This window comes from Scyliorhinus torazame, chromosome 1, assembly GCF_047496885.1.
Source record: "Scyliorhinus torazame isolate Kashiwa2021f chromosome 1, sScyTor2.1, whole genome shotgun sequence".
Classification (NCBI taxonomy): Eukaryota; Metazoa; Chordata; class Chondrichthyes; order Carcharhiniformes; family Scyliorhinidae; genus Scyliorhinus; species Scyliorhinus torazame.
The window spans coordinates 97,414,678-97,426,925 of NC_092707.1; the positions used below are offsets into that span (position 1 = coordinate 97,414,678).

Sequence of the window (12,248 nt, forward strand, 5' to 3'; positions counted from 1 at the left end):
GGAGCTGGGTGGAGTTAAGAGACAGACAGAGAGAGAGAGAGAGAATACTGTTCTGAACATTATAGGGAGAAGACTGTGGAAATCGACCAGGGAGGCCATGAAATACGCCACCGAGGCAGGCTTTGGAAAAGAATTCTGAACAAATCTTCCTAACAAAAGAAAAATTGCTTCATAAATGCAAGTATTGCCTTGGCCTATCTGTGTAAGCGGCATGAGAGTGGCTTGGTTATTTAAAGTGATGTTTAATGGGATCTAGTGTGTTAAGGTTAAGAAACTGCATGCAATCTATTTGTGTTAGAGCTGAAGTAAAAGTTTAAATATTGTTTTATTTTCTTTTGTTGTAATAAAGTTGGTTCATAAAATAACCAAGCCCTATTTCTGATATTATCACTCCTGAAACAAAATAATATTTCCATCAGATTATGATATCTGATTCAGTCTCTTAGACACTGTTGAGAGCTGACCAGGCGTCCGTAACATAGGCATAGATGACGGATGCCCCCTTGTTTGTCTTTCTCAGTATAGTGGTCAGTGCACTTTGGTCCAGTTGTGTGTGTAATGTTCCTGCTCATCATTTTGAGACCTGGAATACAGACCCTTTGCAGGTCAATTTATGGGCTACACTGTCTGTCCTAGTGCTATGTCTGACTGGGGCATCCTTACTGAAGTTACTAGCTGCTGAGAGAAGAACAGCAGGCTTAATTCATCCTCCAAAGAATATATCCATTCAAAAGCAATTTGACATTCAATATTACGGCATTTTGTAACTAAATAGGCAACACTTTAAAGTTCTGGTAATGTAGTTTTTACTACGTACTCACATTTGTAGATTGTATGGAGTTCCAGCAATTTCAAACCGCTCAATTTCAAAATCAACCCCGATTGTGGCCTTATAGTCTCGGTCAAACACATTCTTACAAAATCTGAAATTTAAATAGGATTGTACTAAATATTATTTCAATAAAATGAGGTAGCCTCACGAAAAGAATGCAGCTTCAAGTGCATAACTCTACAATGGGGGAATGAGATACAGGTCGAGTATTTATTCTTGGGATAAGGCAGTGTAGCCACCTAAAATGGCTGATTCCCTATTAATTTGGCCAAAACCCAATTTAAAATGGCTAACCGAAAAGGTTGATGGAAAAAGCAGCCAACAGGACACAAACGGACAGCTGCAGACAGAATAGCGTATTCGGCTCTGGGGAAGTTGGCCCAGATCGATACTCAAGACTATTAGCAGCACATCAACCCAGACATCTGCAGTTTAATCGGCTAACCCCGGGAACAATTGCAACATATTAGCAATTGAATGCCGGGCCAGACCTGTCGGCGCCTGCATTGGCCGAAACAAAGACAGGTGAACGACCACCCCCCGATCGAGGAATCGCCCCGTTATTGGACGTATCGAACCCAGTGATTGGGACCAAGTCCAATCACTTGGGACTCAGGGTCAAGGGCCGTCCCGAGAGGCGGGAAGCCCTTGGGCCCTATAAAGTGAGGGGCCAAGTTCAGATCTCTCTCTCTCTCCCTTCTTCACCTGCTCGAGACCTTCGCAAGAACATCGACCAGAAACAGTAAGTCTGACTCCAGCAATCGCTACCCGATAAAGACTCCTAGCCATCGACCCGTATCAGCCTTTTTGAATCCCGCGGGCCAGATCTGATTCGATAAGCCATTCGTTTCCCTGACCTGGTGGGCCCTTCCTAAAGTTAAGTATTGGCCAGTAGTGATAGGTTTCTATATAGATAGTAGGATTATTGCGTCAGCATTAATTGTTGTATATAATAAATGACCGTTGATTTCAATCTTACTAAGCGGTGTGCTGACTTATTAATCATAACTCGAGCTTGAACCACGTGGCGGTATCAGAAAGATACCTGGCGACTCGTGAGCAAAGGTGACATAATCAGAGGTAATAAAACTAAGGCTAAAAAGAGCAACAGCAGGAAAGTGGAGATGAAGGTTATCACATCAGATCAGTCATGATCTTATTGAATGGATGAGCAGACTCGATGGACTGAATGATCTACTTCGACTCCTATATCTTATGGAATATCCTTTATCTATAAATCTGAAAACAGAACACATCCAAAAATCACACCTTTTATGAATTTCATCGACCTTTCGTGTGGCAAGTCTAGAAATTTATCTAGTACACAGGCACTATGTACCCTGAGATTTTTGTGGTGAATATGTCGAAAAGAAACTTATTACAGGTAGCCTGTATGTATTATTCAGTGAGACACCTTACGTTTCTCGCCATTTTATTTACTTTAGACTATAGCTAGTCTAGGCTAAGGTTATGGTAATGTAAGTTTATATGTGGTATCTGAAAAGCAAATTAATCTGGAATCCGCATTGCAATACCCCAAGGATTTCAGATAAAGGATACTCAATCTGTAGCACACATATATCTACGCTGATGAAAATAAATATATATAAGTGAAAAGAAGAAAATAAATGTCAGTGAATTACTAGTTTGGAGTCAAATAATTAGTCACATACAGGAAGATATCCAGATACCTTCTGCACTGACCCATGACAGAATGCCAGGAATGTGCTCACTAAGCAACTCCTACTTTCATTGTGGGAGCCTTCTTGTCAGAACATTCTTCCCACTGTGGGGCTCTTCCTCTTCACACATGGCTCCTCCTCTTCCTGATTTCCCCCTCCTCCTGGTTTATGACTGTTGTGTAGTTAGTCAGATACATAAAGTGGAAAAGAGTAACTAGGGACAGAGTAGGGCCTCTTAAGGATCAACAAGGACATCTATGTGCAGAGCCACAAGAGTTGGGTGAGATCCTGAATGAATATTTCTCATCGGTATTCACGGTGGAGAAAGGCATGGATGTTAGGAAACTAAGGGAAATAAATAGTGATGTCTTGAGAAGTGTGCATATTACAGAGGAGGAGGTGCTGGAAGTCTTAAAGCGCATCAAGGTAGATGAATCCCCGGGACCTGATGAAATGTATCCCAGGATGTTGTGGGAGGCTAGGGAGGAAATTGCGGGTCCCCTAACAGAGATATTTGAATCATCGGCAGCCACAGGTGAGGTGCCTGAAGATTGGAGAGTGGCGAATGTTGTGCCCTTGTTTAAGAAGGGCAGCAGGGAAAAGCCTGGGAACTACAGACCGGTGAGCCTAACGTCTGTAGTAGGTAAGTTGCTAGAAGGTATTCTGAGAGACAGGATCTACAAGCATTTAGAGAGGCAAGGACTGATTTGGGGCAGTCAGCATGGCTTTGTGCGTGGAAAATCATGTCTCACAAATTTGATTGAGTTTTTTGAGGGGGTGACCAAGAAGGTAGATGAGGGCAGTGCAGTAGACGTTGTCTACATGGACTTTAGCAAAGCCTTTGACAAGGTACCGCATGGTAGGTTGTTGCAGAAGGTTAAAACTCACGGGGTCCAGGGTGAGGTTGCCAATTGGATTCAAAATTGGCTGGACGACAGAAGGCAGAGTGTGGTTGTAGAGGGTTGTTTTTCAAACTGGAGGCCTGTGACCAGTGGTGTGCCTCAGGGATCGGTGCTGGGTCCACTGTTATTTGTGATTTATATTAATGATTTGGATGAGAATTTAGGAGGCATGGTTAGTAAGTTTGCAGATGACATCAAGATTGGTGGCACAGTGGATAGTGAAGAAGGTTATCTAGGATTGCAACGGGATCTTGATCAATTAGGCCAGTGGGCCGACGAATGGCAGATGGAGTTTAATTTAGATAAATGTGAGGTGATGCATTTTGGCAGATCGAATCAGGCCAGGACCTACTCAGTTAATGGTATGGCGTTGGGGAGAGTTATAGAACAAAGAGATCTAGGAGTACAGGTTCAAAGCTCCTTGAAGGTGGAGTCGCAGGTGGACAGGGTGGTGAAGAAGGCATTCGGCATGCTTGGTTTCATTGGTCAGAACATTGAATACAGGAGTTGGGACGTCTTGTTGAAGTTGTACAAGACATTGGTACGGCCACACTTGGAATACTGTGTGCAGTTCTGGTCACCCTATTATAGAAAGGATATTATTAAACTGGAAAGAGTGCAGAAAAGATTTACTAGGATGTTGCTGGGGCTTGATGGTTTGAGTTATAAGGAGAGGCTGGATAGACTGGGACTTTTTTCCCTGGAGCGTAGGAGGCTTAGGGGTGATCTTATAGAGGTCTATAAAATAATGAGGGGCATAGATAAGGTAGATAGTCAACATCTTTTCCCAAAGGTAGGGGAGTCTAAAACTAGAGGGCATAGGTTTAAGGTGAGAGGGGAGAGATTCAGAAGGGCCCAGAGGGGCAATTTCTTCACTCAGAGGGTAGTGAGTGTCTGGAATGGGCTGCCAGAGGTAGTAGTAGAGGCGGGTACAATTGTGTCTTTTAAAAAACATTTAGATAGTTACATGGGTAAGATGGGTATAGAGGGTTATGGGCCAAGTGCGGGCAACTGGGACTAGCTGAATGGTAAAAACTGGGCGGCATGGACTGGTTGGGTCGAAGGGCCTGTTTCCATGCTGTAAACTTCTATGATTCTATGATTCTAGTGTTTTCTCACAAGCAGCCTTGTAGCTGAACAGGGGCACTTTAATAGAATGCATTGCATTGCATCATTGGCCGTTTTGTGCGGGGAAATGGGCAGTCTAACAACACACCCTGTGGTGTTAACATCTTCTAAATAAAGCTCTAGGTTTTGGTTGAACCTCCAAGGCCTGCAGGTAGCCAATTGGATACAAAATTGGCTTGACAACATACGAGGATTATTTTACAAAGTGGAGGCCTGTGACCAGCGGTGTGCCTCGGGGATCAGTGCTGGATCCACTGTTATTTGTATTAATGATTTGGATGAGAACTTAAGAGGCATGGTTAGTAAGTTTGCAGATGACACCAATTTGGTCGCATAGTGGACAGTGAAGAAGGTTATCTAGGATTGTCATGGGATCTTGATCAATTGGGCCAGGTTCATAGCTCAAAGTTGCAGGAAGCAAGAGCCGAGTAAAATAAATGACAAGCTGAATCAAGGGAAAAGTGTCCACATGGTACAAAAAGGACACGAGAAAGAACTCAATTTACAGTCCCAAGATGAATTGTCATTAAATGTACTCGCTATTGCCGGTGCAACATTATGGTCACTCCATTACTGGATGGTCAGCTGTGAAGATGGAGGTGGACACTGGGGCAGCAGTCTTGCTGGTGCGAGAGATTGCTTCTCAATAAAACCTCTGACATGTTGCTCTGCAACCCTCAAAGATAATGTTAAAAACCTACACTGGAGAAGTGGTTCCATTGAGGGCCTTATTGAGAAGGAATTGGTGGAGGTTGAGTCTGGTGAAAGGTGTGTAGTGTTGCTCTTATTAGCCTTAGTTTTATTAGCTCTAATTCTGTCACCTTTGCTCACGAGTCGCCAGGTATCTTTCTGATACCGCCACGTGGTCCAAGCTCAAGTAAGGATTAATAGTACAGCACACCACTTAGTAAATGTTAAATCAACGATCATTTATTATATGCAGCAATAAATACTTATACAATAATACTACCTCTAGACTATTACCTACCACTAAAGGCCAATACTTAACTTTGGTGATGGCCCACCAGGTCAGGGAAACGAATGGCTTATCGAATTGGGTCTGGCCTGCGGGATTCAAAATGGCTGGTACAGGTCGATAGTCTGGAACACCTATCAGGTAGCGATCGCTGGAGTAAGACTTACTTGTTTTTTCGTCAAGGGGTCTCGGAGGTTGCGAGTAGAAGAAGAGTCGATCTGAACTTGGCCCCTATCTTTATAGTTTCAGGGGGCTTCCCGCCTCTCGGGGCGGACCTTGACCCTGGTCCCAAGTGATTGGACTTGGTCCCAATCACTGGGTTCGATATGCTCCAATAATGGGGCGATTCCTTGATCGGGGGGTGGTTGTTCACCTTTCTTTGTCTCGGCCACTACTGGCGTCGAGAGGTCTGGATCGGCTTTCAATTGCTAATTTGTAGCAATTGTTCCCGGGGATAGCCGATTAAACTGCAGATGGCTGGGTTGATGTGCTGCTAATGGTTGCAGGTATCGGTCTGGGCCGACTTCCCCAGAGCCGAATACACCGTTCTGTCTGCAGCTGTCCGTTTGTGCCCTGTTGGCTGATTTTCCCATCAGCCTTTTCAGTTCGCCATTTTACATCGGGGTTTGGCCAAATTAATTGGGAATCAGCCATTTTAGGTGGCTACAGTAGATAGCCTGGGTCACATTGAGATCCAAAAAGATGAGGTATTGGGCGTCTTGAAAAATATTCAGGTGGATAAATCACCAGGCCTGATGGGATCTACCCCAGAATACTGAAGGAAGCAAGAGAGGAAATTGCTGAGGCCTTGACAGAAATCTTTGGATCCTCACTGTCTTCATAGTGATGTCCCAGAGGACTGAAGAGTAGCCAATGTTGTTCCTTTGTTTAAGAAGGGTAACAAGGATAATCCAGGGAACTAGATGCTGGTGAGCCTTACGTCAGTGGTAGGGAAATTACTGGAGAGAATTCTTCGAGACAGGATCTACTCCCATTTGGAAGCAAGTGAACGTATTAGCGAGAGGCAGCACAGTTTTGTGAAGGGGAGGTAGCGTCTCACTAACTTGATTGAGTTTTTTGAGGAGGTCACAAAGATAATTGATGCAGGTAGGGCAGTGGATGTTGTCTATGTGGACTTCAGCAAGGCCTTTGACAAAGTCCCTCATGGCAGACTGGTACAAAAGGTGAAGTCACACAGGCTCAGAGGTGAACTGGCAGGATGGATACAGAACTGGCTAGGTCATAGAAGGCAGAGAGTAGCAATGGAAGGGTGCTTTTCTGATTGGAGGGCTGTGACTAGTGGTGTTCCGCAGGGTTCAGTGCTGGGACCTTTGCTATTCATAGTATATAGAAATGATTTGGAGGAAATGTAACTGGTCTGATTAGTAAGTTTGTGGACGACACAAAGGTTGGTGGAATTGCGGATAGCGATGAGGACTGTCAGAGGATACAGCATGATTTAGATTGTTTGGAGACTTGGGCGGAGAGATGGCAGATGGAGTTTAATCCGGACAAATGTGAGGTAATGCATTTTGGAAGGTCCAATACAGGTATGGAATATACAGTGAATGGTAGAACCCTCAAGAGTATTGACAGTCAGAAAGATCTAGGTATACAGGTTCACAGGTCACTGAAAGGGGCAACACAGATGGAGAAGGTTGGGATAAAAGGTTCTTTTTCGGAATGGCAACCGGTGACGAGTGGTGTCCCGCAGGGTTCAGTGTTGGGGCCACAACTGTTCTCTTTATATATTAACGATCTAGATGACGGGACTGAGGGCATTCTGGCTAAGTTTGCCGATGATACAAAGATAGGTGGTAAGTATGGAGGAGGTGGGGAGGCTGCAGAAAGATTTGAACAGTTTAGGAGAGTGGTCCAAGAAATGGCTGATGAAATTCAACGTGGGCAAGTGCGAGGTCTTGCACTTTGGAAAAAATAATAGAGGCGTGGACTATTTTCTAAACGGTGACAAAATTCATAATGCTGAAGTGCAAAGGGACTTGGGAGTCCTAGTCCAGGATTCTCTAAAGGTAAACTTGCAGGTTGAGTCCGTAATTAAGAAAGCAAATGCAATGTTGTCATTCATCTCAAGAGGCTTGGAATATAAAAGCAGGGATGTACTTCTGAAGCTTTATAAAGCATTAGTTAGGCCCCATTTAGAATACTGTGAGCAATTTTGGGCCCCACAACTCAGGAAGGACATACTGTCACTGGAGCGGGTCCAGCGGAGATTCACACGGATGATCCCAGGAATGGTAGGCCTAACATATGATGAACGTCTGAGGATCCTGGGATTATATTCATTGGAGTTTAGGAGGTTGAGGGGAGATCTAATAGAAACTTACAAGATAATGAATGGCTTAGATAGGGTGGATGTAGGGAAGTTGTTTCCATTAACAGGGGAGACGAGGACCCGGGGGCACAGCCTTAGAATAAAAGGGAGTCACTTTAGAACAGAGATGAGGAGAAATTTCTTCAGCCAGAGAGTGGTGGGCCTGCGGAATTCATTGCCACAGAGGGCGGTGGAGGCCGGGACGTTGAGTGTCTTTAAGACAGAAGTTGATAAATTCTTGATTTCTCGAGGAATTAAGGGCTATGGAGAGAGCGGGTAAATGGAGTTGAAATCAGCCATGATTGAATGATGGAGTGGACTCGATGGGTCGAATGGCCTTACTTCCACTCCTATGTCTTATGGTCTTAAAGTATGGCCGGGGCATTGAGTATAAAAATTGGCAAGTCATGCTGCAGCTGTATAGAACCTTAGTTAGGCCACACTTGGAGTATAGTGTTCAATTCTGGTCGCCACACCACCATAAGGATGTGGAGGCTTTGGAGAGGGTGCAGAAGAGATTTACCAGAATGTTGCCTGGTATGGAGGGCATTAGCTATGAGGAGAGGTTGAATAAACTTAGTTTGTTCTCACTGCAACGAAGGAGATTGAGGGGTGACCTGATCGAGGTCTACAAAATTATGAGAGGCATAGACAGAGTGGATAGTCAGAGACTTTTTCCCAGGGTAGAGGGGTCAATTACTAGGGGGCATAGGTTTAAGGTGCGAGGGGCAAGGTTTAGAGGAGATGTACGAGGCAAGTTTTTTTACACAGAGGGTAGTGGGTGCCTGGAACTCGCTGCCAGAGGAGGTGGTGGAAGCAGGGACGATAGTGACGTTTAAGGGGCATCTTGACAAATACATGAATAGGATGGGAATAGAGGGATACAGACTCCGGAAGTGTAGAAGATTTTAGTTTAGATGGGCAGCATGGTCGGCGCAGGCTTGGAGGGCCGAAGGGCCTGTTCCTGTGCTGTACTTTATTTTGTTCTTTGATGGAATAGTGCAATAAAATGGACAGACGGCAGATTTGTAGTTTCACATAGTCAAAGCTGTTCCTGTGCTGTAATGTTATTTGTTCTTTGAAAGTATCCGGCACTAATGGGAAGAACTTGGCTGGAAAAGATCAGATTAAATTGGGCCTAGGCAAATCTCACAACAGATTCCAAATCAGGCCTATACAAAATCTTGAAGAAACATGCATTTGTCTTCAATATTGAGCTGGGAAGCATGAAGCTCAGTAAAGCTAAAGACCAAAAAAGAAAGTCAGATGAGATGCTTATAGGCTAGGTCAGTGCCATATGCAATCAGACCTAAAGTAGAGACCGAATTAGAATGGTTGATCAGAATGGGAGCACTTAATAATAATAATCTTCATTATCGTCACAAGTAGGCTTACATTAGCACTGCAATGAAGTTACTGTGAAAAGCCCCAAGTCGCCATATTCTGGTGCCTGTTCGGGTACACGGAGGGAGAATCCAGAATGTCCAATTCACCTAACAGCATGTCTTTCAGGACTTGTGGGAGGAAACCGGAGCACCCAGAAGAAACCCACACAGACACAGAGAGAACGTGCAGCCTCCGCACAGACAGTGATCCAAGCCAGGAATAGAACCTGGGACCCTGCCGCTGTGAATCAACAGTGCTAACCACTGTCCTACCGTGTCGCCTACACTTGAACCCGTAAATGTGAGTGGTTGGGCTATGCCGATTGTACCCTTGATGAAAAAATACAGATCTGTACGCATTATTAATCCTGTACTGTGTGCAGAGCCCTCTACCTCTGATTGACGATCTATTCGCTGAGTTGGATGGAGGCCCAACACTTCAGTAAAATCAACCTCAGTCAAGCATATCTTCAAATGAACATGGATCAGGATTCACAACAGTTCTTGACAAGTGTGACAAACTAAGAGATATTTTGATAGAAAAGACTACCATTTGGCATCTCTTCAGCGCCAGTGTTGCTCCAATGAGCTATGGACTAAACTTTAAGCGGATTAGACAGAGTCAACTGTTACCTGGATTACATCTTGGTTACTGAGAAGAATGAGGAAAAATATCTCCCCATTCTAGATGCCACACTCCAGAGATGGGAAGTTATGGATTAAGAATTCGAGAAGACAAAGGTTAATTTTTCCAATTTTCAGTTCAATATCTGGGTCCTGTCATCGACACCAAGGGACTGCATAAATCATCTCCAACGGTCAAAGCCATTATCAAGACATCCGCACCTCTAAAATGCCAATCAACTTCAATCTTTCTTAAACTTACTAAGTTACTACGAAAGTTCTGATACATTTTGATCCAAATTTACCCCTGCAACTGTGAAACATCACCTTATGGGTTTGGGGCAGTGGTTTCCCAAATAATGCACACAGGCAAAGAGAAGCCAATAGCCTTCACTTTGAGGACCGTGAATAAAGTTGAAAGCAATTATGTGCAGATAGGGAAAGAAGCCCTCGGAATCATCTTTCAAATAAAATGGTTCTACCAATTCCCGTATGGGAGGAAATTCACTTTATCGACAGACCATCATATTGGGAGAATGTGCTGGCAGCAAGCGAAATGCAGAGGTGGGTATTGCTCTTGTCAGCACACACATCCACAATCAAGTATCAGTCAAACCTCCATGGCAACATAGATGGACTCTCCCGACTATCCTTACCAAATTGGCAATTAGAAGTTTGTGTGGAAACATTTGCTACTTAGAGCAAGTATATAACACTCCTATAACCGCACAGGGGAAGCAGAATATGAGAAGTGATCCAGAACTATCAGGAGTTATGGACATGCTGCTTCGAGGCAAGACTTCAGGAGCAAACCCAGAGTTAAAGCCATATTCCAACCGAAGACTTGAGCTATCCGTACAAACAAATTGTCTCCTCTGGGTGAGAGTCATCATTCCACCATTATTATGAAAACATGTATTAAACCAATTACACAAAGGCCATTGTGGTATTGTAAGGATGAAGGAGATAGCCAAGAGCTATTTTTGGTGGCTGGGGCTAGATGCCAAAATCAAGGAGAAGGAGGAATATGCTTATCTTGTGCAAAAGTGCAGAGCCTGCTGCCATTAGCCCCGTTGCACCCGTGGGGATGGTCAGAAGAGACCTGGCAACGTGTACATGTTGATTACACCAGGCCATTTGAAGGCTCATGTTTCTCATTCTAATAATGCTCACTCAAAATGGTCTGAAGTTGCCATCATGAAGAAAATGTCATCGGAGAAAACAGTTGAGAGATTGAGTGAAATCTTCAGCAATTCAGTTATCCTGATCAACTGATGAGCGAAAATCAACTACAGTTCACATCTCAAGAACTCATAAACCACTTGAAGGAGAACGGAATTCAACACATCTGGTCCGCTCTTTATCACCCTGCCATAAATGGGCTGGCAGAATGTGTAGTACAGACGATGAAAGATGTGTTAATGGTAACCAGAAAACAAGGTTCATTGTCTAAACATTTGAGTCAATTTCTGCTCATGTCCATCAGGAATATTACGCACTCAATAACCCAAGTTTCTCTGGCATTGCTAATGGATAAATGTCAACATTCACAGCATTCGATTTGCTAAAACCGCCCAAGACAAACGAAATAGTCAAGAAGAAGTCGCAGGATCAGATCATATGGCAAGAGATCAAAGCAAAACGTTGTGTTTTTCGCCAGGTCAAGAAATTCTGGCAAGAAATTATACCACAAGCGAAAACTGGATTTTCGCCACCATCTCAGCACAGATAGGAGTGGTCATCTACATCATCCAAACCCAAGCAATGTAATATGGAGAAGGCATGCAGATCGACTTTTGGCATCAAGAACCAATCCACCAGAGGCAGAAGTGACAGCGAGTCCAAATCCAGCTGTGCCAAGACAGGAGCTTCCAGAGATCCTGACACCAACTGAATCAATTGGGGAAAATACCACCTCAATTGCGCATCAAACATGGAGTCACTCTGTCGACTCCTGTTAAGATAATCACTGTTGACGCTCATACCAAGCCAAAGACACCAGAGTTGTAATAGAGGAGCCACAAAAACAGGCGCCCAAGGATAGCCAACAACCACACAGAGAACGCCAACCTCTAGAACACCTGATATATTGACTGTTTTAAATTAATTGTTCATGGTGCTGATTGATTGTTAATATTTATTGTGTCAGGAACTTTTGATTTAAAGCGGGAGGAAATATTGTGTCTTCATAGTGTTTTTAGTGTTTCCTCACAAGCAAACTTGTAGCTGAACAGGGACACTTCAAGAGAATGATTGCGTGACGCCATTGACCATTTTACATGGGCAAATGGGCAGTATAACATTGCAGCCTGTAGTGTTAACATCTTCTAAATAAGCTCTAGATTTTGGTTGAAACGCCAAGGCCTGCAGACTCAATCGTGAATCCA

At 43.9% G+C, this 12,248-nt stretch overlaps 1 protein-coding gene across 3 annotated transcripts in view; it reads right to left on the bottom strand.

Moving 5' to 3' along the window:
* The window catches only part of rab36 (RAB36, member RAS oncogene family), an 89,503-nt gene that overhangs the window by 52,605 nt on the left and 24,650 nt on the right, over positions 1-12,248 (bottom strand). For all 3 annotated transcript variants that reach the window (XR_011940648.1, XM_072498498.1, XM_072498508.1), the window contains exon 5: positions 822-923. Coding sequence is in view for 2 of the 3 variants with exons in the window: in XM_072498498.1 (XP_072354599.1) it covers positions 822-923 (102 nt within the window). In the remaining variant the exon portion in view is untranslated. The remainder of the gene's footprint in view (positions 1-821; positions 924-12,248) is intronic.